Below are 26,843 nucleotides of genomic sequence, written 5' to 3' on the forward strand. Positions count from 1 at the left end.
CAGACCAATTGCATGCAGCAAATAAACCAAACTTAAAGCCAAAACCTATGACACTTCAACTGCAGGATTTATGAAATACCTCTAGCCCAAAAATCTTCAAAGCAGAGTTTTCTGAATGAGGGAGACTTGCCCAGGATTCACAAGTTTTTTCAATCTTTTAACAAGTATGCTTAGACATGTTAAAATAATAGTGACAGTAATAATAATACTGGCAACAAAACCAGAAATTTTTTAGTCTGATCAGCAGTTGAGTTCTGCCCTCATTCAAATAAAAAAAATAAAAGAAGAGAGAGAGAGAGAGAGAGACAGAGACAGACAGATCTGGTTGCAAATCTTTGATTCTTTGCAATCAAGTTATTATGATGGCCCAGTACAGTCATTCCAAGACTTTCAAATGGTTGCTTTAAAAATTACAGCATGGCAAAATATATTGACAAGTTTGCTGTAAATATCAAATGAAAAGTTGCTGCTCTAGACTCTATAAATAAAGAACCTTGTAATAATAAATAGAATGCCAGACATCTCAACAAAAATCACAGAAAACCTCAACTTTGTCTACACATCAGATTGTAAGTATCTAAAAGGAAAAATATAAGCATAGGTACATATAAATTTCTAATCACCTATAAATGCATACATATATACCAAATTATCTACAAAAATAGCTACACAAAATCAAACCCAATTTGCTATAGTCATAGTGCCTAACAAAAAAAAAAAATGCAGTTAAATTTCAACTTACTTCTTTGGAAGTTTCATTTTTTTCACTTTTTCTTCAGCATGTTCATCAGCAATTCCAACATGGCAGCCTAATGCCAGCAGGGTTCTAGAACACAAGAATCACAGACAAATTACTGCCAATGTTTCTATATCCAGAGTTGCCAGGTATGTAAACGACACCATACAACAAATAAATGAGACCTACAGAACGACAAAATAACATGGAAAAATCAACACCATCCATTTGTATAGGTAATATCCTTTATGGTGGTAAGAAAATGCCACAAGGTGTTCTCAAACATTTTAGTAAAAATATGAGATTATTTCAACATGTAATCATCATATAGTCTGCCATCTTTACAAGGCCGCAGTTAAAAGATTCCCTGTCCTTCAAATACATATTTCTGCTTTACATAGCTATTCCTATGGTTTATATATGTATTATATTGTTGCAAATCAAAACTTTTTTATGTTACATTATTTACTCCTAAGCTGATGAAAAGAGAAAAGACAGGAAACGTCAATTGTTATTCTTGGAACGTATCTTCAGAAAGAGATGATGTTATTCTAGGATTTTAATTGGATCTGGTTTTCGTTAGGTCACACTATTAAAAAAAAAAAGACCTGACAGCAAAATACACTCCAAGCATTACAGCAAAACAGCCATCATAATACTTAATATGGATATCTGATACTAACCCACTTCAAAGAAAAAGGTTTAAGATAGATTCAGTGTGCTATGTAGTACAGAAGTAAATACGCTGTAAAAAGGTGCAAGATTTCAATACAACTATTAACATCCTACTAAAATTTTCTAGAATTCCAGCTGCAGAGCTTCATGAAACTCACACATCTAACTGCTCATCCCGTAATGCATATTACTGTTCTATGGCAATACACACAGAGACAGAAATAGCTCACTGTTAGTCATGTCCAAAAATAAATTGTCATGGTGTTCTTACACTGATGAGAAGCTGAACTCCACCACACCATTCTCTCTCTGCCTCCTCAAAAGACAAAAAGTGTTCAAGGGTTGAAATAAAGATGGGGAGATTACTCACCAATTACTATCATGGGTAAAACAGAACTCAGCATAGAGAGACTTAGTACCTGTGACTAACAGACTAAAAGCAAACTAAAAACAACTTCTTCCTACATCCATCTTCTCCCTCCTCCTTCTGAGCAGTACAGGAGAAAGGAGAATGGAGGTTGTGGTCTGTTCATAATACTTCGTCATCTGCTACACCTTCACAATCACTCTTTTCCCCTGCTCCAGTGTGAGCTTCCTCCCACCAGATGCTGGTATTCCCAAACTGATCCTACGTGGGCTTTCCACAGACAGCAGCTCTTCAAGAACTGTTCCAATATGGGGTTCACACCACAGTAATCCATCCTTCACAATTTTTCCCAGTATGCAACTTAACCCTCCCCTGATGCAACTTGAAACTTTTTCCTTCTATCTGATTGCTTGATGCATTTGGGAAGAGACTGACTTTCACCACATTATAACCTTCTTCGGAGGCAGTTGTAGCGAGTGATCTGGTCTCCTCTGAATCTACTTTTCTCTAGGCTGAACGACTCCAGTTCCCTCACTCACTCTTGCTAAGTCCTCTGATCCTGATCTTTCACAGCTTCACTGCCCTTATTTAGACACACTGCAGGACTTCAATGTCTTTCCTGCAGGGAGGAGCCCAAAACTATACACAGTATTCAAGCCGCAGCCTCACAAGAGATCAGTACAGGAGAACCACCTCTTCCTTAGACCTGCTGTACATACTATTTCTGATACAAGCCAGGCCATTGTTAGCTGCATGTGGTGCCCAGTGGCTGCAGAGGGACAGCTTCATCCTCCATAGGCTTATGCTGGGCTGCAGGGAACTTCTGCTCAGTGCCTGGAGCAACTCTTGCAGCAGTTGCCTTGGTGTATGAAGGGCTGTTTCTCTCATATTTTCTCATGCTTTTACAGGCTCAATTCTGGTCAGGGGCAGATCTGTTTTGGAGCCACATGGGGCAGCTTTTGGGCTCTTCTCACACAGACCACCTCTTCAGTCCTCCCTGCTACCAAAACCTTGCCACATAATCCCAATGCAATCATCAAAGTAGGTTTCATCAACTCAGAAAATTAAAACTAATTAGACTAAATTGAAGTAAACCAAACAAGATGTAAATGTTTTTCTCAAAGCTTAAATTTAGTTCTCTTTCCTCCAAACTAGACAAAAACTGTCAGAGTTGCCATTTCAGAAACACCATTAACACAATAATTTAACCATTTATGAAAATCTTCGATGGAAGAAGTGCAGGTCGGTACGCAGCTTGAATACATCACTCAGTAGGAAATGTGTCAAATTATAATCTTGGAAACTGCAACTCCATAGGTCTGATGAAAGCTTACTGTAGGCTTCAGAAGCTTGAGCAACTTACTTTAGTGTTTCAAGAGACATTTGTAAGTTATAATTTCTTTCCTGCTCCGGCAATTTTGAGAACTCCACTAAGCATGGGTGCTGTCTTTTGTTGTCATCTCTAACCTGAAAAGACAGTAAAAAAAATTAATATATCTTTAAAACTTGCTGAAATTTCAAAACAGTTCAAAACACTAAGTACTTAAGGCTGATTTTGTCAGCATTACTCAAACTGAGTAGCATTTAAAAAAAAAACAGGAAATCTGTACTCTCAGAGTATAGTCATTCTGTTAAGGTAAGGCAGCATTTGCAATTAAATTTCAGATAAACTTCAGATTTGCAGATCTCAAGTGGAATACATGCTGATTTGCATGTATTATATAACATATATGTATATATAACATTACATATGTTATATATTATATAACATATAACATATCGTTATCATGATAGTTCATATCAAATATATAAAGTTCAAGGATAGAGCTTGTGTTTTGACATACAGTCATAAATATTTGAAGCAAACTGTTTGAAAAATTATATATTGAATTTGTATAAATGTTGATTAGCCTATGAATGTAAAGATTACAGAATTAAGGATAAATCTAGCCTATCTTTTTCTTCACTGAATGTTTATATTGTCAAAGTTATGTCCAGTGGTATACAAGAAGAATTCAACAACTGAGCAGTCACAAATGACTGGAACACTAATTTTCTTTTACTGCATTAACAGCAGTCATCGTAATTTAGAAAAACCCATATTTTTATCAACTCAAAATTTGATCAAAAATATTTTTAACCAGCACTTCCTATACACAGTTTTAGCCCAATATTGTTCGTAATTGGGAAAGGCAACCTCAAAGGTTGAGATAGTTGAGCATTCTACTCCTCTCAGACCTGCATCTTCAACCCATGAGAGTTCAGCCAACAAAATGTACTAGGACTATGTCTTACAAGAAGGCTTGATTAAAAATATACTAGTTGCAAATATTAACTGATTTAAATGAAAATGTTGGTAATAAAGTTACGATTCAGGAGAAAATAATGAAGGTTGTAATTTTTTTCCATTGCCACTTGTTTTTAGAGCTTCAGTTCAATTAATCTACAAATTTACAGATTTGAAACTGAAACACAACACACTTTAGAAATAATGCACTAAATATAAGGCAGTCACTAGTTTGCAAGTTAGTTTTTTGTAAGGTTTCAGAAACAGATCTGAGGAGATAAATCCAAGCATGCCTTCTCCCTGACAGCCAGAATATGTGGTGTTTTTATTCACTCAACAAATGACAGCTGCACTACAGAGATGGTATGGCCTCTGCAGCTTTCAACAGAGAAAGTCAGCCAACACGATACCAAACGTTAACCTGTTTCACTTCACCAGGTGCAGGCTGGGGAACACCTCAAGAGTTCTACCCATAGCATGGTATGCCGTGAAGAAAAGTTCAACACAGGAGAGGACATCACAACCCTACAGAAATGCTTTTGTGACTCCTTTAGCTCTCAAAAACAATTTTTAGTTTAACAGATCTTGAGGAGAGGTAAGCCTATTCATGCAGTCCTGTGCTTCTGTAACAACTGGCAATACCTACTGCTATCTCGTTCTACATGCAGTTAACTGTACTCTTGGAGTATCCTTGTTGAAGACATAGAAAATCATCACAGAAATAAGCATCTTCCATTTTTACGGAGTTTAAAAATATATGTTCTTTTCCAATGTTGCCAGAGTTCTCAATTTCACACCGTTTCCAATGGTAGTGGCCATTTCACACCCTTTCCAATAGTGGCTATTATTCCAGTTATCCAGCTTGAGACAAAGTTGGTACTTAAGAAGCAGAAGGCTCAGCATTTATTCCTTTGAGCAGCATGAAAGTAACACACCAAAGCTAGTCTTTGAGAATGCGCTGCAGTCCTCAACTACATTTTTGTCTTTGTTCTGTAATTAGAAATAGTAATTTGATTTGCTCCTGCAATCGCATTTCTTAAGCAGCTTCAGAACTATTACAGAAGTACGTAGTCATGGGCACCTCTGTTGTACAAGTAGACAAGAAAATCGAACACTCAGCAAACAGAAACTAGAACACCATATTATCAGACTGTCTGTACTTCACAGACAACTAGGTCAGCAGCAGTTCCACGGCTTCAAGCTATAATAACAAGCTACTGCCACAGAGCAGGTCCTCATAGTACTTAATAAAGAGTGGAAATATATTTTTTGCCATGAAAATGGTTTTAACATATTAAAATAATGTAGTTATGCGATATTTCTGTAGGTATTCATAGTATAAATATAATTATATCCACTTTTACTATTTGAGCTCTAATTTTTTATTCAATATGTTTTCTGTACTCTGGTGAATAATACTGGGGTTTGAATGGCATACACTCTGCACAGAAAACAAAGGACATGGAGTGCCACTGACAGCACTTCAGCACACAATCTATTTAAAACGATGTTTAGATTGCTCCAAAATAATGCCTTCTATTCATTTCCACTGAATCTACAACTACAAAGAGCATAACACTATTCTCAACTAAATTCTCAACTGAAAAACACTATTTTACAAAATATTAATGCAGATGAGCTGATCAAGACCTGTTTCATTACGTGGTGTGACAGCTGTATATAGCTGTCCAGAAAGTGGCTCATCTTTCACATCACTGTTGCCACTGCTGAAATGTACCACTCATAGCCTCACCGTGTTCACATCCACTCTTTGGCCTCCATGAACATTCAGCAAGTGCTGATGAATGTCAACGCATGCAGTTTTTTCCACGCACAGGAATTCAATTTCACATCTTTATTTCATATGCTGTCCATGCCAGACACCATTTTGTCAGACTGCGCCTCTGCTGCTATCTGTCACGTGGCAACGAAATTTAATGGAATATTGGTGGGAAGGGTTCAACCTCTACTGCCATACCACCAACATCCACCTCTGGTGCTGTAGGTCAACTTCATAAAATAGGAGGCGTTACTTTTAGAGAAGCCCTCAAAATTTCAAGGACCATAAGTTCACCATTTATATTAATCTTTAGAGACGTAAAATGAAAGTTATTGCAAAAATACCATTGTTGACAATTCTTGATCAATTATAATTCTGCTGGTAAATAGGATGTTAAAATTATAAAACCATTTTTTTTTCCCAAATCAGTGAATACAGAATGGGTTTTCAATTATTTCAACTGCTGGACCACTGCTGAATTTCTCAATGAAACTGTACCATCAAACTAGGTATAATTCGTTCTCAATAATTTTGCCTGATCTATTATTTACCTACAGAATCTGATTTTATGTTTAAAAAAGAAAGTCAATAGCACATAAACTGGCATATAAATTCTGACTTTCAAGGAATTAATATATCACACAAACACATCACTTGCTTTGCATATCACATTTGTTTTTTGTTGGTTTTTTTTTTTTTTTTTTCCTGTTTCTTTTTTTTTTTAAACTGTAAATGTCTTGCAAGGAAAAACATTACAGCATCCTGAAAATAAAACTGATATCTGTGCAATACTTAAAATATCTGTAATAATACCTAAAAAAAAAAAAAAAAAAAAAAAAAAAGCAATTATAACACTGACACATAAACGCTATATGTTAAAGCAGGAAACCAAAATGTTGTCATCTTCAAACCTTACCTTGTTGATAAAGTCTCTGTAATTTCAAGTTCTACACTTTAATTAAGCATGAGTATCCACAGAGTGAACATGAAGATTGATCATTCATAATTGGAATTTATTTTCTATTTATCATATTCTATTTTTCAGTTTTACGTTTTTAATAACAGTATCTAAATTAGACATTCCTATTCATTCAAGTCCATTTAATCTTCTAAAAAAATAAGTCACACTCCTTTCTAACACTACTAACACATTTTTTCATTTTCATCTAAGCACACAGTAATTATCAAATTGAACAGCAGACAGCTGTTTATGCTTTCATTTGAAAAATATTTACAATCTCAATGGGATATTTTTCTGCACTTGATGAAATTAATGTTCTTTGGACAGGCAATACAACCAATTAAACCGTCAAGCAACTTGTTCGAAATATTTAGCAAACAAAACAAGAAGCTTTCTTTAGCAGACACTAAAAATGTTACTTACAAATTTCTTCCAAGACCTATAGTAATCTACATCAATAAAAAGTCTAAGAATAGTCTCCAATTAGGAGAAACACTTTAGTTCTAAATTAGCATAGCTAATTTCAATATTGGATCTCATTTTTATTCTGATTTCCAAAATTAATAGAATTACCTAGCCTAGTGTATTTTATATATAAAATACCTTGCCTCAGTACTCAGTAACTGTAACGCACCAACTCAGGTAACCAAAGTTAGCTACAGTGCTTAAACTGATAAAAACACATGTGAAAAACCAAAATGATTAAGGAGTCAGTCTCCAGGAGACAATTAGCATATATTTTGTTACGTTCCCAGTTGAATACATCGAACTGCAGAACAGTAAAGCCAGGGAAAGCAAGCAGAACATCTTAAAAGTTTCAACACCCTGTTTCGTACTGCACATAATTACATTTATCGTTGCTTGACTCAATACTATTTATATAACTAAGTGAAAATAGCATTCAAAATTACAGTCAGATCCTTGATGGTAAGTATTGGAACACTGAAAGTATTTGCAATTTATTTCACATCTGATGTGACTATCCCACAATGACTATACTTTGTCACATTAACTTTTGATGCTGTTTGTTTGATGTGGTGGGAAAGGCAAACAAACAAACAAACAAAATCAACAAATCTCTATTAATCAAATCTTTTAAAGTATTTCAGCATGCTGCACCAAATACAATACCTATGCCCAGCCATATAAGATGACCAATATATATATTTAAGCAAAATACTATACTGTTTCTGTACTTGCACATATCTAGCCTTTACTGGATGATTTTATGTTCTCCACAGCAATACTTCACAAGCAATAACATCTGGAATCCAAATAGCTAACCTATAGATTTTTTTAAAATATATTTTATAATTGATTAAAAAAAAATAATCAACAAACTGGATTGCATTTTGCAACAAAGCCAGAAGTCACAGAAATTGCTTAGTCATATTCCATGAAAAGAGTTCAATGCATGTATTAGCCTGAAAAGTAGGAGACATGGATGGAAAGTACATTTAATGGCATTTCCCATCCTCAGAAAATACAAAATATTTATTTTTCATGAATATATTATGTTTAGAACTTTTGAAAGATGTCAGACTGTTCGTGCAAAGAGAACCAAGAATCATGGTTTTTATTGACTTACACTACCAGACAACTAAATGTCTTGCCCAAGACCAAATATAAGGTGTAAAACCCACTCTATGCTTTCTGTGCCATTAGACTGGTAGAAAATGTGAGCAGCAAACAACTTTAACCTCAGAATTTTTATTCTACAATATACAAATTCAGTTATACAACTGCTGTTGATTTTCCTACTGTCTTGCAGTGGAAAGGGTCTAAAATCTTAATAACCTTGGAAAGATAATAAAAATAAATCAGTCCCATTAGCACACTGAAACTGATTTGCTAAGCAATATCACATAATTAACAGAAAATTAATAAAGAAGGTACGTACTGGTCCGTACTGCCAGCCCAGTTCAATCTTATTCATAACCCAAAGTTCATGGATGTTCTCTGCTAACTTTTCTCTAATTCTTTCCAGGTGGGGAGGCAAAACAATCTAAAGAGAGAAAAGAAAAAGATGTTATTACAAAGAAGTTGCTCAACAGAGCAACAGACCTCTACAGTTGTCAAACTTGACATAATTCACATCCCTCAACTAATCCTGAATAATCATTCATTCTTATCGATATATAGGACAAACAATAATAACAATAAAACAATCAATAACAAAATAAACAATCATTCCTAAAGTGAGACAAAATTCTTAGATCAAGAAATACCCTAATCTACAAATCCCAGAGTTTGACCAGCAAAGGAAAACAGTTTTAATTCGAATACCTTCAAATGTCACAGAACACAGTCATGACAGCTGTCTATAGACGACTCAAACTAAGAATACTTCTCAGATTAAAAATAAAAAAAAAAAAAGTAAAAATCTGAATAACAGTTGTTTTCTTCAGAATACTTCAGACAAATATAAAAGTTTGAGAAGTGCACCTCAATAGAAAAAGAGAGATTGGGACATCACCTCCAAACTTTGCAGTTGGATGTTGTCTCAAAAAAAAAAAAAAAAAGAGACCCTAAATACAAAGTTCTATAAATGATCACAGTGTTACCCTATTTGTAATTAACAATAACCACAAGGACACGTGCAGAATCTTGTATTTAGCACATATTGGCAATACAGGAGCAATTTCCTTTGTTCCAGGGACAGGTTCCTAAACATGTTAAAACATGTTCACAAAAATTTGATCTTGTCCAAAAATTCTATTACCAAGAACTCCGGTCAAATTTAAGAACAACTACGAGAAAAAACTTAGAAATACAACTTCAGAGCCGTTTCCTGAGTACAGTGAGTTTAATGCCACTCTCAGTAACCTACAAGGACAGCAAAGGAAGAGGACTGAAGTTGGTCTTAAATCAAAACCTTCAGTAATTTTAATTAAGCTGTTATAAAAATTTCTAGTGACAGGACAGTGGCAAACGACAAAGCACGAAATTAAAATACTCTTTTTTTACATACTCTAATATTAAAGATAAAGCAGTCTTCATTGCAGTGTCTGTGAACTGAAAATATATTTGAGTACTACAAGAACTTCACAGAACCTTTGACTTTTTTCCATTTTTCAATCTCTAGCTGTGTAATGCATCAAACAAATTCTGAGAAAAAAAAAAAATTGAGACATTTAAATTCAGTCCAATGAGAAATAACATAGATCTATAATATCTGTGTTTGGGAAACAAAGTGCGATCTTTTAGTTTCAATACCTGGCTAGTATCTACAGGAACTGGGGTGAAAGCTGCTTGTGACAGATTGAGAGTGGGACCCAGAAGATCTCTCGTATAGCTTCGATCCTGCTTGTACTCTCGGCTATGCTCCACTTTCAGTTTCTCTTTTGGTAGAACAGCTTCAAAGCAAGGGGCATATCCAGGTGGAGGAAGGAACTTGAATTCTCCATGACGACCTCCAAGCAAGAAGCGTACCCTGTAAAAGCAGAGTTAATTTAGATAATTGGAACACTTCTGGTGTCAAACCTAATCAGTTTGTCAGCTTCACAACTACTGAGTGCTACTGGGAAAAAATAAAAAAATAAAAGCTTATTTGCACTGTTTGTGTTCACACTCCAGTAGTGTTGGAGTAGCAAGTGCAAAAAATGTGAGGGAAAACTAAATATTTTTCTTCATTTTGGTTCATTTTCACTTCAATAAAAGCATTCTAAGTGAGGCTGAGATTACAACCTACAGCAATCAATCAGCAACCACTCAAGTTTCTCCAGTGGGAATTCTCAATTCCCTACAATTTGAGAAATGAGCCTGGAAATCTAGCAAAATATGACTTTTCCTTTTCTCACACAGAAAAGGAAATGCTTAGCATGCAATACAACACCCCTATTTTCTTCACTAAAACATGCACCTGTCATTTTAGTAGAAACTCAGGAGGAAGAATTCTTTACTCATTACAAATTTGACTTTTTTTTTATTATGAACAAATTCTTTTTTTTTTTTTTGTGATTGAAAAATTTAGTGAATGAAATCATGCACATTTCCAACCAGAAGAAATCAAAAGCAAAAAAACCAGAAACCCCAGCCTTGCAACAGAATCATGTGTCCTCTTTTATATTTGCTATGTGTTTTCTAAAACCGTTATTAGTACAGATCTAAACATTTTCCAAAAGCAGACAAAGCATGTGAATAGTATCTGTCAAATGTTTTTTTTTTTATTAGGGAGGTAAAGCACGCAGGTGCACAGTTTTGCATTTCATGGCATTTACTTCTATAATTTTACTACCTTATCATCCATAACTGTATTATGCATGGCAAAGACTAAAGAAGTGTACTTTGCATCTGGAATGAGATGCTAGTTCTTTGCTTCTATACTGTTCACCACAGTTTCTGAATGATCTCTAACAAAACATTGCTTTCTTTCCAGCAGAAACCAACTTTCACCCTCAACTTTCATCAGTTCTGCTCAAGTCAGGTCTCCTGCTGGAACTTCATGCAATCTTTTTTAATACTACTGTCTCAAACAACTGAAAAAATGAAAGTAGAAATTCAGCACCTCAAGCGGGACTTGAAATTTTACAGCAAATCAGAACAACAATCAGAGTATGGATTGACTGAATTTCTGTTAGTCCATTCTGTTGAAAAGAAAGCATACCAACATTTCTTAAGGTCAGTGCTAATAGTATACTTGCTTCTAACAATTGCCTCAGGGCAAACATTTTTAATATCGAAGATCATTTTTTATCTTCCCATATAGGTTTAAGGGAGCTATTCATAAAGTTAATATCTATCTATGGGCATTGTAGTGAAGATAAAACTTTGAGTCCTATTTGCAATCCACTTGAATAAACTTATTCAAGTGATGAAAAACAACAGAAGCACCATCTCTTCAGGATTCCTTTGTAGTTTCAATAGCTAAGAATTGGAGCTGTGCCAAAGAAGCAGATGTCAGAAAGGGAAATGAGAGTGAAGACAACCAGGGAAATAATTTTGTATATTAACATCTAATGAAAACAAGAATCCCAGGAAAAAACAGACTTGATACTAACTTTATTCCTGCAGAGAAGCTGACAACTGGGAAGAAAAGGCCATCTATGTTGAAATTCTCAAACATTCCTTGAACTGGCTGTCCATTTATCCGAAAAGAGATGCTGGGGGCACTCAGATCCAAACAACAACTAATAACATCTTCAGTTCTTAACAGATGTTGGTTTGGAGAATTTACTGCTCGAGCTACACAGCCTATGGATATAAAGGAGATACATTTAGAAAAGCTTCTGAGAATTATATAGGTGTTCACAGCAGACTAGAAATAAGATAAAGAAAGCAATAGAGAGCACGTGTTAATTCACAGATATTTACATCTGTGACATCTGATAATATCTGATTTTAAGATCTGAATTTTAAGCTTGCAATATGATGAAGAAAAGCATAAAAAGGCATCTGCAAAAGCATGAAGCTATTTTAATCATAAGAGATTAAAACTAAATAATAGTTAATGTAAGTGAAAATATTGATACAAACAATAAAAACAAAATCTAAATTTCATTACCCACAAGCAGTTTAAGTGCAAACTGCAAAACAAATATTGTGTAACACGAAATCTAGCACACTTAGCTAAAGAATACATTATTCAATATAAAGAATAACATTTTACTTGAAATTATTTAAGAAAAGCGAGTTATCTTTTGCTATTACAAGCCAGACCACAGTACTCTTGCAAATCTGTTTAAGATGATACCACAAAGATTCATAATCAAACCCTGAAACAGAATTTTTCCAGCATATATCAAAGATAACGCCAATTTTGAAGCATTCAAAATTCACCAATATGTGTATTTTTCTCTAATATGTGTAGTATTAATTCTAAATGATCATTTTATCTTGCATCAAATTACATTTACATAAGTACACCTGCTTCCTAGGAGAAATAAACTAGAGAAGAACGCAGAAATTAGAAATCACCATTTCTGAAATTTACTACCATCCACAACAACAACAAAAAAAAAACATTGAAGTTGTATTAAAATAGCTCTAGACATGTTTTCCAAAGACAAGTTAAGCAATGTCTGAATGAGATAAACAACAATGGATAGTGAGAACACAACATTGAGTTTTTAACTGTGTTCCCCGCTATTTGTAAACATAAAAGACTAACCTAAAACCTAAAATACCTAAATGCCTAAAGATAGGCATTTTTAGCTGAACACAAAAAAATGGTCTAACATATTCTCTTTCTGATCCTAGAAGACTTTTCAGTAGGTGTAGAAACAGCACCTCCTATTCTGTTGGGTCCCTCAGGAAATGGGTTTCTGGGAGGATTGGTTCCCAGAATCATGCCTATCTGCTAAGTCTTCCCCAAAACAACAGAACTTATAAGCATCCTGTTGAACATCCCATGCATTTAATTTTAGCATAAATCTATTAAGCCTGGCTCTGAATTTCTAGGAAAATCAGTTCCCACTCATACAGGCAGCTGTCCATAGTTTTCATGATTTCATTCAGTCAGCAGTATAGTTAAGGAAGAAAACTATTTTCACGTACTCATGCTACTTTCATCTATCCCTTACAAGATTATATCCCTTCCCTCTACGCCTTTGTTCATTTGCTTTAAAAGTAATCTGTCCTGTGAACAAGGGCTGGGAAACCTGGAAGATACCTCATAAACTGAGAAATTTACACAGAACATTGATGAACAATGTAAAAGTCACAGTGTAAGAACTGTCTCACAAAGGAACTATCTTCTACCAGTTCTACATCCAAAAGCTCACAGATCGCTGTAGAGAATAGCAGATAAAAACATCACAACAGTCAAGTGCTAGTTTTCAAATTTCAAAGCAAAGAAAATTATTTTTTTATGGCAAGAATAACTAAACACTAAAAGAACTATTAGTGAAAAGAGTAACTACTTTATTTCCTTAAGCAGTTCAACTTGAGACCAGATGCCTTTTTAGATATTAGAATTTAGCCAAATATAAGGTATTGGGTTCAATGAAAGACTGACTGACAAAATAAACATATAAATTTATTTGACTTCATATACAGTCAGACAAAATTGTCTAAGCACCTTTTCAAGTATTAGGCATAATAAAATTCTATGAGTTCCACATCTTTGTATCTTTGACTAAAGAAACAAACATAAATTAAATAAATGTGACTCTGAAAAAGGCCTATCCAGAACAGCCCCTCAGAGAGTTGTTGTTCCTATTCATTAATGCCTAAATCCTCCAACGACTATCAGAATGTTTCAGAGTCACCAAGATACAGCCTGGGATTGTGGAGGAAGAAGAAAAGCCATGATTTTTTGCAATCAACTACCTAAAGTCCTAAGTTTCAGATGTATGTGTTACATTTCCTTTAGAAATTATCAAGAAAGGTGGAAATATTTTCAAATCTACAAGCCAAATTCACAACAGAGATGAATATTTAAAACATGTGTTTATAAGGTGGGCTGAATTTTTTGATTGGGATGGGTTATGGAACAAAGAACCAGAAATAATTATTTATGTAATCTGTGATATTTCTAACTAAGAATTTACCATTGAGTAGAAAAATCATTTTGATATTGAGTAACCTTTTGTTTCCTCCTCAAACATGAATGTAACATGAGTCAGTTGGGTTGGCTCATAATTTCCTGATTCTTCTTTAATAAGATTCTATCTGGTAAACTCAATTATGACATGTCTTTACTGACATCATTAATTATGCAACATTGTTCCAAAGCAATTTTCATTATACATGAGAGCAAAAGTGGCAGCTACATTCCCAAGAAGACACTTTACTGGATATATTATTGCTTAATAATACATTCTTTTGCTATTTTTGATGTAAAATTCTATTGAAGTGTAAAACTGTCTTCTTTTCCAAGCATCAAGCCACAGTGCCTCAAATCTTCAAAGACTTAAATCATACATAGAGCTGACTCTTTAAAATGTCTCTCTCATCTGTTAAGGATCTTCAAATTTTCACAGTGGCACAAATTGCCAGTTCAATAAGCCTTGCCAGTTTCCAGTTGTATGGTTCAATAATCGCAAAATATAAATGGGAAAATATTTTTTCCTCAACAAGATGAAACTGTAGTAGGAAACTGTTCAATAAGTTTTTGAATCCCCTTTTATACAACTACCAATTTAAAATGTATCTTGGTAAAAAAAAGATTTGTATGGATTAAAACTCTCAGGCTGTTCTCCCACTATCATAGTGGAATTAAAAACTTAGACTTCTGATTGATAGAATTATTTTTTGTACATTTGAAGTTTTAAATAAAACCCAAGAGCTACCACTACCAAAATTCTCATGCTGCAACTTAAATAATTATTCTGTGTTACTTTGTAAAAAATATTATTTTTCCAAGATATAATCAACTTAAAGCATATTGTGGTGGGATACTCTTTTCATATATTTCCAGTGTCAACAGAAACATTTGATTCACTGCTGAGAAACACACATTGTTCCAAGCAGATATTAAGTTCCAAGCTTAAGATCCTTGCATAACATAAGGATAAAACAAAAGAGAAAAAAGAAAAAGGAAGGAAAAAGTACCTGACCACAGATGCAGACCATCGAAGCCATAAGAATACAAGTCATCACCAACACCATTTCCTCCCCATTCTGCTCCTCCCCCTGGATACGGTGAGTAGCCCTCTGTTGAAGCCCAGCCTACTCGTAGGTGAGTTGATTCTGCAGTCACAAAAGGCTCTAGATGGTCCACCATAAGTTCATAGTACCATTTTCTGTACTGGGCAGAGCCTTCACTAATTCCCAAGAAAATATTAGGTCGCATGCTAAAACAGAAAGTATAAACGTGGACATTAAAACCCAGCCTCAAGAACAAAATGCAATATTGTAGACTTTTCAACTCAAATTTAGGACTCGTGTTTGTTTAAAATAACAGTAGTAAAATTAAGTCTGCTTTTGTCTCCTTCTTTTTCTTTTTTTTTTTTTTTTTTCTTTTTTAGTATCAGTTTTTATAATACTTAGTCCAGAGTCCACAGTTTAATCAACCTAAACATCTAATTTACTATTTAATAGTAATAAGCAACTAAAATTTTGCAGGACCTTCAAATAGTTTGTCAAACAGCAGTGTCTTAGAGACCTCTTTGGCAATTATTTGTGATGCAAGGCAAGCGAGTTTCATTTTCTCCAAATGTTCTCAACATTTAATTGGTCTTTCTTATCTTTGAAAAATAATTGTTTTTTCTTACCACTGCAAGAATATCCATATTCTGATTCACGACACATTCACAGTTAACAGCAAAAAACTGCATTAAGTACAGAAATTTTTTCTACAGCTACATTTGAGAGAGAGCCCCACCTCCCCTTTTCCAAGTCATCTCAAAAGCTCAATCAGTTCTCATACCTTTAAAATTTCTTCTTATGCATTTTTAACACAAGTCTTAATTATCTACTACTTATCAATTGCTCAAAGTTATTGCTGACATGGAACTGTTCCCACTATCCAATCTTTCCATGTTGGTGTGTTATTGGATGTGTACTGGATTGAGGGGAGGGGGTAAGTTCACATATGGGTAAGAAAAATGTAAGTGAATGGGTCAGCTAGAAAATGTTCATTTCATCTTCATGTATGGATTTATTTTTACCTGAAATTGTCTCCTTGTAATATGCAACTGTTGAATTTTTTTTTTAGCTTTTCTCAGCATCTAATAAATCCTACAAAATATAATTCCTACAAATTGTAATTAATATTTCCATGTTTCAATTTTCATTCTAACTTAATGGCAGACTTTCCAAATGGATATAAGTTTGAGACAGAGGAAGACCACATGAATCTTCACTTGCAGCCAGATTCTTCTGCCTCAGTGTAAGTTCAATCTCTGGATAAACATTTACTCTATAAGTATGACTTTACTGGTTAAAGACTTTACATTCCAAGTAGTTATTAACATATGCTGGAAAGTAACTTTCATAAGTCTTCCATTGGGAAGGAGATAGAGAGCCCTCGCAAAATTAATAAGATTATTTTAAGACACTGACAAAGGTGTTTGATGCTAGATTCTTGTTTTTGACCAACTTTAGTAGAAGGCGGCAACCACAAAACAGTGGTACTCTGAAAGTATAGCTAGATCTAGAAAATCATCTTTTCAAGGGACTCCATAATTTCACATATTGGAGATAGTTCAGAGCAACTTTATCCTGCATCAACACTCTGTTACTCGTATTTTGATCATAACAAAAATTGAGTATTCAAAATCCTAATGAGAGTAAAATATCTTATTAAAAGTTCTGGATGTAAAACATTTTTTCTGCAGTGGATATTTTTGTCTTTTTCAACTACAAGTCTCATTCTGATTTGTTCATGCCTACAAGACTTTATTTTTACCTGCTCACATGGTTGACAAGGCGGGTCTGTAAGAGCAGATCTCTTCCTGGCAGGAGATTATCACAGATGAGATGTTGATTAGACCGCACAGCCACTCCATGACATACACAGAGAGAACATAAGACATCCAAAACCTGGAAAAAAATAAATTTGTTTTCATCTTGAATAATTTTTCATGCTAGAGATCATAATCACTCTGAGTTACTCCTGGCAATATAATGCTCTGTACTGTATTAGTGGAAGACATGTAAAATAAAGTTACTGTGTTGATGTACTTTATATCCTTAAAACAATTTTGAAATTCTTTTAATATATTGTTATTTTCTTCCTGCTTCCTCTGAAACTGAGTTAGTATCAGTGCTTTCATTAAAACCCAAATAACATCTCCACCTTTGCATCTTCAAACTGCCTATAGGAAAAGTTTAATTCCTAACTATGAATGCTATTTTAAAGTATTTGAAATCTGAATGCTATTTTAAAGTATTTGAAATCTGACCAGAGCAACGTGGTTTATTTGTTCATGAATGTTTAACTACATATGTCCCTCTCAATGCATACCTTATGGTTTCTTCCATGTTTGTCCAAAAGACAGATTATTGATTTAATATGTCCTTCCTTAATAATGTTTAGAGCTTCAGGGCTTTCCACCAATACACAGTGTAAAACTTCTAGTATTCCTGGAAAAAAAAGGGGGGGAGAGGGGAGTATGCAGAGGGGTGGAAATTATAATTCAAAGTATACATAATATTATAATTGCAAATACTACTTTCCAATATTTGGCCAGTAAAATTTGTTAATTTCAGAAAGTCCTGTAAACAACAGATAAAATCAAAAACAAGATTGGTATTATCCTTCTGGATTTCTCAAAATTAATGAGCATAGTAAAAGTCAGAAAGGACAGGAGAAAAAACTGTAAATTAATTGAAAACTTTACTAATAAATACGTGATAATTAATGCTCAAAAATTCAAAATGTAAAGAACTGCTTTTCAATGGCCTCAAAAGGTGAAGAATTGACACTGCACGTATATATATATTCTAGACATAAAATATGTTCTCCATATTTACAGTTTTCCGCTTCTTCCCTTAGAAAACCATTTGAATCATTAACAGAATTATATCCTCAATTTCAAAAAAAGAGATAAATTCCCAGTACACTGGCCCATTCTGCATCATTTTCTTTGTATATGTAACAGTTAAGCTGGAAGCCCACAGTGGTGTTCTTGAAACAGTAGAATAAATAGAGACTAACCTGAAAATAAGATGTGCAAGCAAAAATGACTAAATCACAAGTGGCCTCCCAATTAAGTGGAATTCTAATATCAAGGAAGCAGCAGTCCTTGCCATTAAGAATCATTGCATTTGGATAGGTTCCCACATCTGCTGGATCAAGTCATCACTTGCTTTGGGAGCTACCACATTTGGCAAAGACAAGTATTAAGTATGTTCATTATTATCAATTTTCACAATAAAAAAAGTCAGTGAGGGATTTCCTATGAGGACAGGCTGAGAGACCTGGGGCCATTCAGTCTGGAGAACTGTCTGAGGTGACTTGAGAGCAGCCTTTTGATATCTAAAAGGGAGCTACAGGAAAGAAGGGGAGAGACTTTAGCAGGGTCTGTGGGAATAAAACAAGGGGGAAATATTTTCAAGCTCAAAGAGAGTAGATTTAGATAAGATAGAAGAGAAAAAAATCTCTTACAGTGAGCATGGTGAAGCACTGGGACAGGTTGCCCAGCAATGTGATTGATGCTCTGTCCCTGGACACTTTTAAGTCTAGACAGGGTAAGACCCTGGGCAACCTGATCTAGAGGTGGTGTCCCTGCTCCTTGCAGGGGAGTTGAACTAGATGGCCTTCAGAGGACCCTTCCAACTCTAACAATTCTATGATTCTATAAAATTTCAGTATTTCAAAATTGTGGGTCATCCACATGCGTGTCCTCTGTACTCAAAATTCAGGTTAAAATGAAAAAAAGAAAGCAAAAAATTGAAAGGTCAGACTTTGTCAGTGGACACAATAAATGCAGCGTTCAGGACTATGATCCACCCAGTGCCAGCTACATAGGCAGGAGTCACTTCAAAACATTAAAACTACCTACAGAAGAAAAGTGTTTCAAAAGAATCATAGAACGGCATGGGTTGGAAGGGACCCCAAGGATCACTAAGTTCCAACACCCCTGCCAGATCTGGTACCAGACCAAATTGCTCAAGACCGCATCCAACCTGCTATTGAACAGTTCCAGGGATGGGACATCCACAACTTCTCCAGGCAGCCTGTTCCAGCACCTCACCACTCTCTCTGAAGAATTTCCTCATGATATCCAATCTTCCCTCAAGGAGCTTAAAATCCTCAAACTAGGGAGGTAAACTATAATGTGATTAACAGTTTTATCGAATGCCACAGTAATCTGGGAATGCATGGAAACAAATGGATTAAAATGTGTTATCTTAAGGCTTCCTATCTCTCACTGTGGCATTAAAATGCACTTCTAAGAATAAAATCAGTAATCCATTAAGAATCAATACCACATAAAGTCAGTGTGATAGCTACATTCTTCTCAGGTTTGTGCAGGTAGATTCATAATCATGATTCTGATTTAAAATAAAACATTTTTTCTTTTCTAGTTTTCATCTTTTCAACAAATGAAAGTAAAAATACTTCAAAAGTGTAAACATTCAAGAGAAAAAAATGAATGCTATCAATCAGACTTGGCTGCCACAGCATCTTTTTCAGCTTCTGTGGTGGTTGAGTGCTGACTATCAAACACACTAGGTTTGAAGGGCAAACATTCTGTATTCAGAAAAAAAGAATGCATATAAACATACAATGTTGGTTTGGACTGATCCCCTTTTAGATTCGTCTATATTAAAGACAGCTGGACCTGCTTTGATTTCTTTGAAGTTGCTCAAGGAAGTTAAGCAGAAAGTGTTTGAATAAAATATGTATCACAAACACATACAGATGTCATGATGAAGATGGTTGAAAATTTTTTTCTTAACGATTAACTTGAAAAGCAGAATATCTTTCAGGACTTCTCTAATTTCATGATATAGAATATTAGAGTAAAAAGTATGCCCTAAAAACTACTCATAAACTGATAACGCACTTCCTAAAATCTTTGAATTAGAACACTGAATAACCAGCCTTCCTTATGAATCTTCATGTAGGCTTTAATCCCTTTGAAATTTTAATAGGACTAGTTAATTCCATCTGAAATACATTTCAGAAGGAAAGACTAATCTTAATTTATACACTGAAAGAGACAGCCAAAGAACTTGCATTGCATTTTTCACCTAGCACCTGTCATACCTCAATTCTGACATAGTCTGCTCTCAGGCACGTTTATACTTAGACAAACCTTACTTTTCTTACTTTTGCTTCAGTGAAGATCATGAATGTAATCAATTTCCAGTCTAATTTGTACAATCAACTCAGTTACTGTTTATATATTTAATGCCTTTATTTTGTTTTCCTAACATTTTTAGTTTAAAGAAAGATTTTTCACATGATATTATTAGATTCATTAGATGTTAAGCCTTCAATGTCTTACAGAACAAACAGATTTCAGGTTACAGAATTCATCTCATACTTCACTGTAGCATCATAAATACTTACGTTTTAATTTTCTAGACTGATTTTAACCTTGTGACAGATCTGGTTTTTTTGTTTGTTTGTTTGTTTTGTTTTTTGTTTTTTTTAATGTAATAGTAACCATGTAATACAGCATTTTAGGTTGCTCTAATGCATTTCGTATTTTTATGAATTTCATATTTTATACTGGAACAGTATCCCATCTTCTCTTTCCATCATCCACATATATAAGATATCCTAAAAATTAGGAATTCCAAAATCTGTAGATGCATTCACTTAGAAAGTGGCTCTGGTGGAAGATCTGGCTTAGCAGAACTGAATTTGGAGAGGGGCTAATTGAGAATGGAGTGCAAACAATAGATAAGAGATGACTGCATACCATCACACTTTTATTGTCAGTGTGAAATGCTAAAATAATGAAGGCACAAGTCAAATTCCTTGGCCACAATGAGCTCTGATTTAAGGATAACTCTCCCAATTGCAGTCATCAACTAAGAATTATTATTCAAAGAAAGATTATTATCTTCCTTCCTACTCACAAAACAGAGAGCACTAAAACAAATAGATGACAGCAAAAAGTTACAAATTTGCAAACAGAAAAGTGGTTATTATATTATTCTCACTGCTGTTTAAACTATCTTGCCCACGAACCTTCCTGTTTTGAAATTACTGTAACATAATTGTATAAAATAATGTTTAAAAGACTACAAAGCAATCATCTTCCAACAAACAGTAACATATATTGTATAGAACACAAAGAAGTCATAATTGCAATTCGAGAATATTTCTTAGTCTGCAATTCAGAAATAGCTCCAATTGGGTGACTGCAGAGAAGAGGGGAAGGAAAGAAAACGTTATGCAAAACAAAGCAGAATATATAAAATCTGCAGACAGAAAAGCAGACAATGAAAATTTAAAGCATAGCAAACAGTAAATACGGAACATTATCCAAATCTACTGCTGTGGATTTAATATATTTTCCATGTGCTATTATTAATAATAGACCCTTGAAATCCACCTTGATCTCTCTCACTCCCTGTGAAATGATGAACATGAACCAGAACAAGAACACCAAAAATATCTGATATCAGTAAACTAGAAGTAGAACTAGGCAATAAGAAAAGTCAGGTTGAGACAATTCTATCTGGTGTTACAGTAAAACTGATTTTGCATTTAATACAAAAGATTTTATTAAACTGCTCAGACTATGATTGCTATTGAGAATTAATACAAGTTATATAGAACATCACAAATATTTATACTATAATGTTCACAAAATTACGGAGAAAAATATAAAATGGAAGAATATTAATATTGTGAGATTAATTTTTACTTTTTCATTGGTAGTGTTAGCATTACAAAATTGTCTGTAGCTTCATGGAAGCTTACTATGCTTCTCAGAGGACTAGTTTACTCAGTACTGAAGTAAAGAGTTTTCTGAGCTCTGGAAAATATCTTTTTAGTAGGACAACTTCAAGTTTTTTAATTGTTAACTATTGAGAGGCATGCTTCTAGATTATGTCAATAACAAATATTAAAAATGTGAAATAAAATTTTATGTAAGGAAAATATAAAAGCCTGTATTTATGTCATTGAAATGGGGCAAGAAACTAAAGTATCAGCCATGAAATCAACACTGTTACAGAAACATAGATCCAGTAACTCTTCAGTTACTTTGGGATATACTTAGCAAACATTCTTTCATGAAATTAGATTTGTCTACTGTCCATTTACAAATCAAACCAAAGCAGGAGGAATAAACATGTAAGAAAAAAAGAACTGTAACATTAAAATAAAAAGATGTTAAAGAACAGTTTTAAATAAACAACGAAGTTCTTTTTTTAGAATAAGTACGTGCTAAATGTGGTAACCCAAACAAGCATCCTTTAGAATCCTTTTACAGAATCCTTTTTTAGGCAAGTTAACTATTATTTAAAACAGCAATGTGGTACACATTATCAAGTTGGCAATGTCAATGCCTATAACACCAACATAAATTCTTGTTATTTACATTAATTTAACATGCAGTGTTTGTGCTACTTATTTTTTATTCTACTCCTAGTATAATTTTCCAACATAGTTCAAAACATTGTTTTATAAAGTCTAGTCCCAGTATTTTAAAAAAATCCACTGCAAAACTAAAATTACAATGTACTTAGTTTGTAGATAAGATTTACAGATAATAGATTGCTTCCAAGGAGGAAGAAGCCAGGATGGAAAGTAGAGTACGTAAGTATATGTAATTTTGAACAGTAGTAACACTAACCACACCACAGAGCCACTAAGCAGATGAACTTGAGCACATTTCTATCTGCTACTATCTTGCTAATCAAGAAGTGCTAAGGGATTAATACTAAAGGTTTCAGGAGGAAAATATGACTTTATTTTATAAAATTAAAGAATAGCAATAAAATATAGTTAATAAATTGCCAAATTTAAGGTAACGTCAAAGAAAAATAAACAAGACAGCTTAAAAAATGCAGGTCTAAAGTGACACTTGGATTCTCAAATCCTAAATGTGTTTCAGGCATGCTTTTTCTTGCTAACCTCAGTCAGACACCAGGGGACAGATGCGATGAAAAAGAAAATATATGTGTATTATAGACTTAATTCTTCTACAATCCAATATTTACTGAAGATTCATATACGACATATATTCAAAGAAATCGTGTGAACTTCTCTACATTACAAATACACTCCTTCAAGATGACACAAACTATATCTACTCCAGATGACTTCTTCGATGCAAATGCTGAAAAATGCAGAATTCCAATGAGAAGGGAAAGGAACATACTAGAATTAGGGAAAGAAAACAACTTAGTAACTGAAAACACAGAATTGTTTCACCAAAACTGAACAAACCAATTGAATCTTAATCTGTTGGTTCACGGAAAGGAAAGATTACTAGAACCTAAACTGAAACTACAACCATAATCACTATTTAAAATTGTTAAACATATAAATCTAATTTAGTAAAATATTTGCTCTCCCATGGGAAGAACTTCATGAAAACTAATAATAAGTATATCACCAAGTTTAAACAAGTGAAAGACTGGAAAAATAAGGAAGTTATAAAATTAAAAATCATACCAGAAGAGGCTTCTAGTCTTTCTAATCTGCTGATCAGCCAATCAAGAGATCCAGAAAACTGAGCACAGTTTTTACGATTCCCTCGAATAAGAGCCGCTATGAGAAATAGGAAAAAAAAAAGAAAAGAAAGAATTCACAATTATAAATTCATTTGAATTAAAGTAACCCTGATTTTCAAGGATTCTTGAATCAAGTAAACTAGTTTCTTAATCCTTTGCTATTGATGTTCTTCATGTTAAATTTAAATTACTCACGTAATTGATACACTTAAACAATACCCTTGGCATCAAATTAACCTTTAATGTTAATAACCCCTTCAATAATCCCTGAAGAATATTCTACATGAAGTAGGGAAATGAAGAACGTCATCACAAAAGTCAGCTGCTACTGTAGGAAAGAAATTCTATTTAACAGCATTTTTGTAACAATAAGAAACACTGGAAGAAAATGAACATAACAGAGGATGAACAATTTTTTTCAAGAGTAAGTAGGAACTTGAACATTCCATTACATGTATAAATGTGGCATTTTTCACAAAAATCTGTTATATATTTATCTTCATATATTTATCTCAAAATAATTCAAAGAAATAGTACTTTTTCCCACTTATGATGGAGGAGGGGAAGTAAATAAAGAGAAAGAGTGAACTTAAGCTCTCTTATACTCAATTAAAATTTCTAATTTCTTCAACAGCGTGAAAATTTGCTTCCAAGTTAGATTCTATAATTGGAATAGTAACCTCTCATAAGTTGCTGTTATCTCTCCTGACAATATAACGTGTGTAACCAGCCTTCCACTTTATTCTTTTTCTCAAGTATTGGATCATGCTACAAAACTCAAATTTTCTAGTAAGACGTATTGTAATATTACCCTGTAAGTATTAGAATATCATCTCGATGACTTTCTAAATTTTTTTCATGAGGTGTGTCACAAAATTAAGACACGTTAATCAGTTTGCATTCATCTATAAAATGCGCTACTTGAGGACCTGACATTCTGACACACAGAACATAAGTACATTGAAATAATCAATGCAATCCACTGTTCAATGAGGTCAAAAGTATTATATTAAATCTATGCCATGATATATTACATGATTAATTAAAATCATGACAAATATTGTTTGAAAATAATTTGGGGAAAGAGGAGAAGCATATTGTTAAATGCTACCACTAGAGTTCAGGAATACTTGTTTCTATAATAGATTTTTTAATTAATTATAGGCAAGCCACGTAAATGTGCTGGCCTTCAAGTACCCAAATAAAATGAAGGCAATAATAGCTCACTGCTTCACATGGCTTCAATGAAGTTAACTTCAGTAACAGAAAAAAAGTCATAGATAGTTACATAAATGCAGTTGAAAAAAAATGTTTGTGAAAGATTAGTATTCAGAAGTGAAAGTACAGTTAAAGTTGTACATTAATTAACACAACACTGAGAAAGAATTGATATTCAATACGCATTTCTTTATTGCCCACAACTCTGAACAAGACTAGTGTCTGGTTTAAAGGGATGAAAAAAAAACAATAGGATGCGCCAGACAGATATTGAAACCAAATAATTGTGCATACTCTTGCGCATTCCTTGGTAATACACAAAGTTTCAAATACAAACTCAGAACCATAGTGTGTATTTATAATACAGGAGGGTCAAATGCCATAGCAGATTTGTGGCAAGAATTTTTGTATGTGATAATATCCAGTCTCTACTGAAAGTCTGTAAATGCCTGCACTGTCATCACAGTGCGATGTCAAAAATAATGTCAGTGATGTGACAAAAGCCATGAGTTGGGACATTGGGACATCACATTTATTTAAGTGCAGACTCAAAAGCAAAGCACTCTGCTGAAGGAAGGCAGAGCAAGCAATACTGATTTGTCATCCATACAATTACTGTACAGCTGCAGGGCTATTCACAATAAAGCAACATTCGTTACAGCCAGAGCAAGGCCAAGCTTCTTAAACATCAGCTGCCAGAACATATTGTAGTTAGAGCAGCAGAGTAAAGGCATTGAGGAGGGCTGGGACATCAAGAAAAGCCCATGGAATAATCTATATTTGGTACAGGACAAGTAGACTTTTACGAAAGTGATTCTTTGGTCTTGTCAATAGGAAAATTAAGACTTTTACAGCAATGTTTCAGAATTCAAGCCAGTAGCTTCTCCAGTCTGCCTGAGCCTCATTTGCTTAGCTTTGCTGCTCAATATTAAGGAAAAGAAAAAAATTAATTTTACAGAAATAAGTGAACAAACAAATAAACTACCATGTTCATCGACCAGACAGTTCAGTTTCACCGTTTGCTTATTTTAAGTGAGACACATCATTTAAACTCCTATTTCTGCATCTCTGACATCTGGAGGAATGCTATTTTTCAGTATGCCTTATACACATGAAATACTGCTGAATATTAAAAAAAAAATAATCTAGACCTCACAGCTTTTAATTTCAGAGCCAGAATTATTAGTCTGTCTTTTAACTTAAATTTCTCCACCTGTTTTTCTCAGTGAAGAGAAAATTAAGTAGCAGTCACAAATGAATACTAAGAATGGTTCCTATAGGTAGCATATGAGAACCAATTACACACACTATATTCATGTGGGCACTTCATAACAATTTTACAGTACTCAGCTGGGGAGCTTTCAATTGAGTTGATATATAACTATTACTTACATATCTTTGCAGTATCATTTCTCTGAGGAGTGAAATTTTATGAGCATAAATGACACACCAAATGCCTTCTGCTTTATTGGAAACTGAGATGACAATCCTTCGAGAAGACTTGGACCAAACTCACGTTTTTGCCAAAACAAGCAAATCATGCCCACACTACAGTTTGTGCATAACACTGACAGTAGCATAAGCACACGTAAGCAGCCTGCACAAAAGGAATGCTTAATGTGACTGTCCTCAGTCACTTAAGGTCAGCATTAATGTTAATATTTAGGCTTAATAATGGCACTGAGAAAAGCTGAGGATGACAGAGAAGCATGGAACTGACAAAACGATCCTTTAGGAAGTTAAATTTCCTTCTGTAAGCAACAACTTAGGAGAAGTGAATATGCTGGC

The 26,843-nt window shown here is 34.1% G+C and overlaps 1 protein-coding gene across 1 annotated transcript in view; it reads right to left on the reverse strand.

Annotated features, from left to right (window-relative positions):
* The window catches only part of RYR2 (ryanodine receptor 2), a gene marked incomplete at both ends in the record, with an annotated part of 341,640 nt that overhangs the window by 148,781 nt on the left and 166,016 nt on the right, over nt 1–26,843 (reverse strand). Inside the window, 9 exons of the mRNA XM_079550429.1 lie at nt 743–826; nt 3,142–3,245; nt 8,707–8,811; nt 10,023–10,239; nt 11,807–11,999; nt 15,300–15,541; nt 17,098–17,231; nt 17,656–17,774; nt 23,779–23,874. Of these exons, the coding sequence (XP_079406555.1) occupies nt 743–826; nt 3,142–3,245; nt 8,707–8,811; nt 10,023–10,239; nt 11,807–11,999; nt 15,300–15,541; nt 17,098–17,231; nt 17,656–17,774; nt 23,779–23,874 (1,294 nt within the window). The remainder of the gene's footprint in view (nt 1–742; nt 827–3,141; nt 3,246–8,706; nt 8,812–10,022; nt 10,240–11,806; nt 12,000–15,299; nt 15,542–17,097; nt 17,232–17,655; nt 17,775–23,778; nt 23,875–26,843) is intronic.

Source organism: Tetrao urogallus, assembly GCF_951394365.1.
Source record: "Tetrao urogallus genome assembly, chromosome: 2".
NCBI lineage: Eukaryota > Metazoa > Chordata > Aves > Galliformes > Phasianidae > Tetrao > Tetrao urogallus.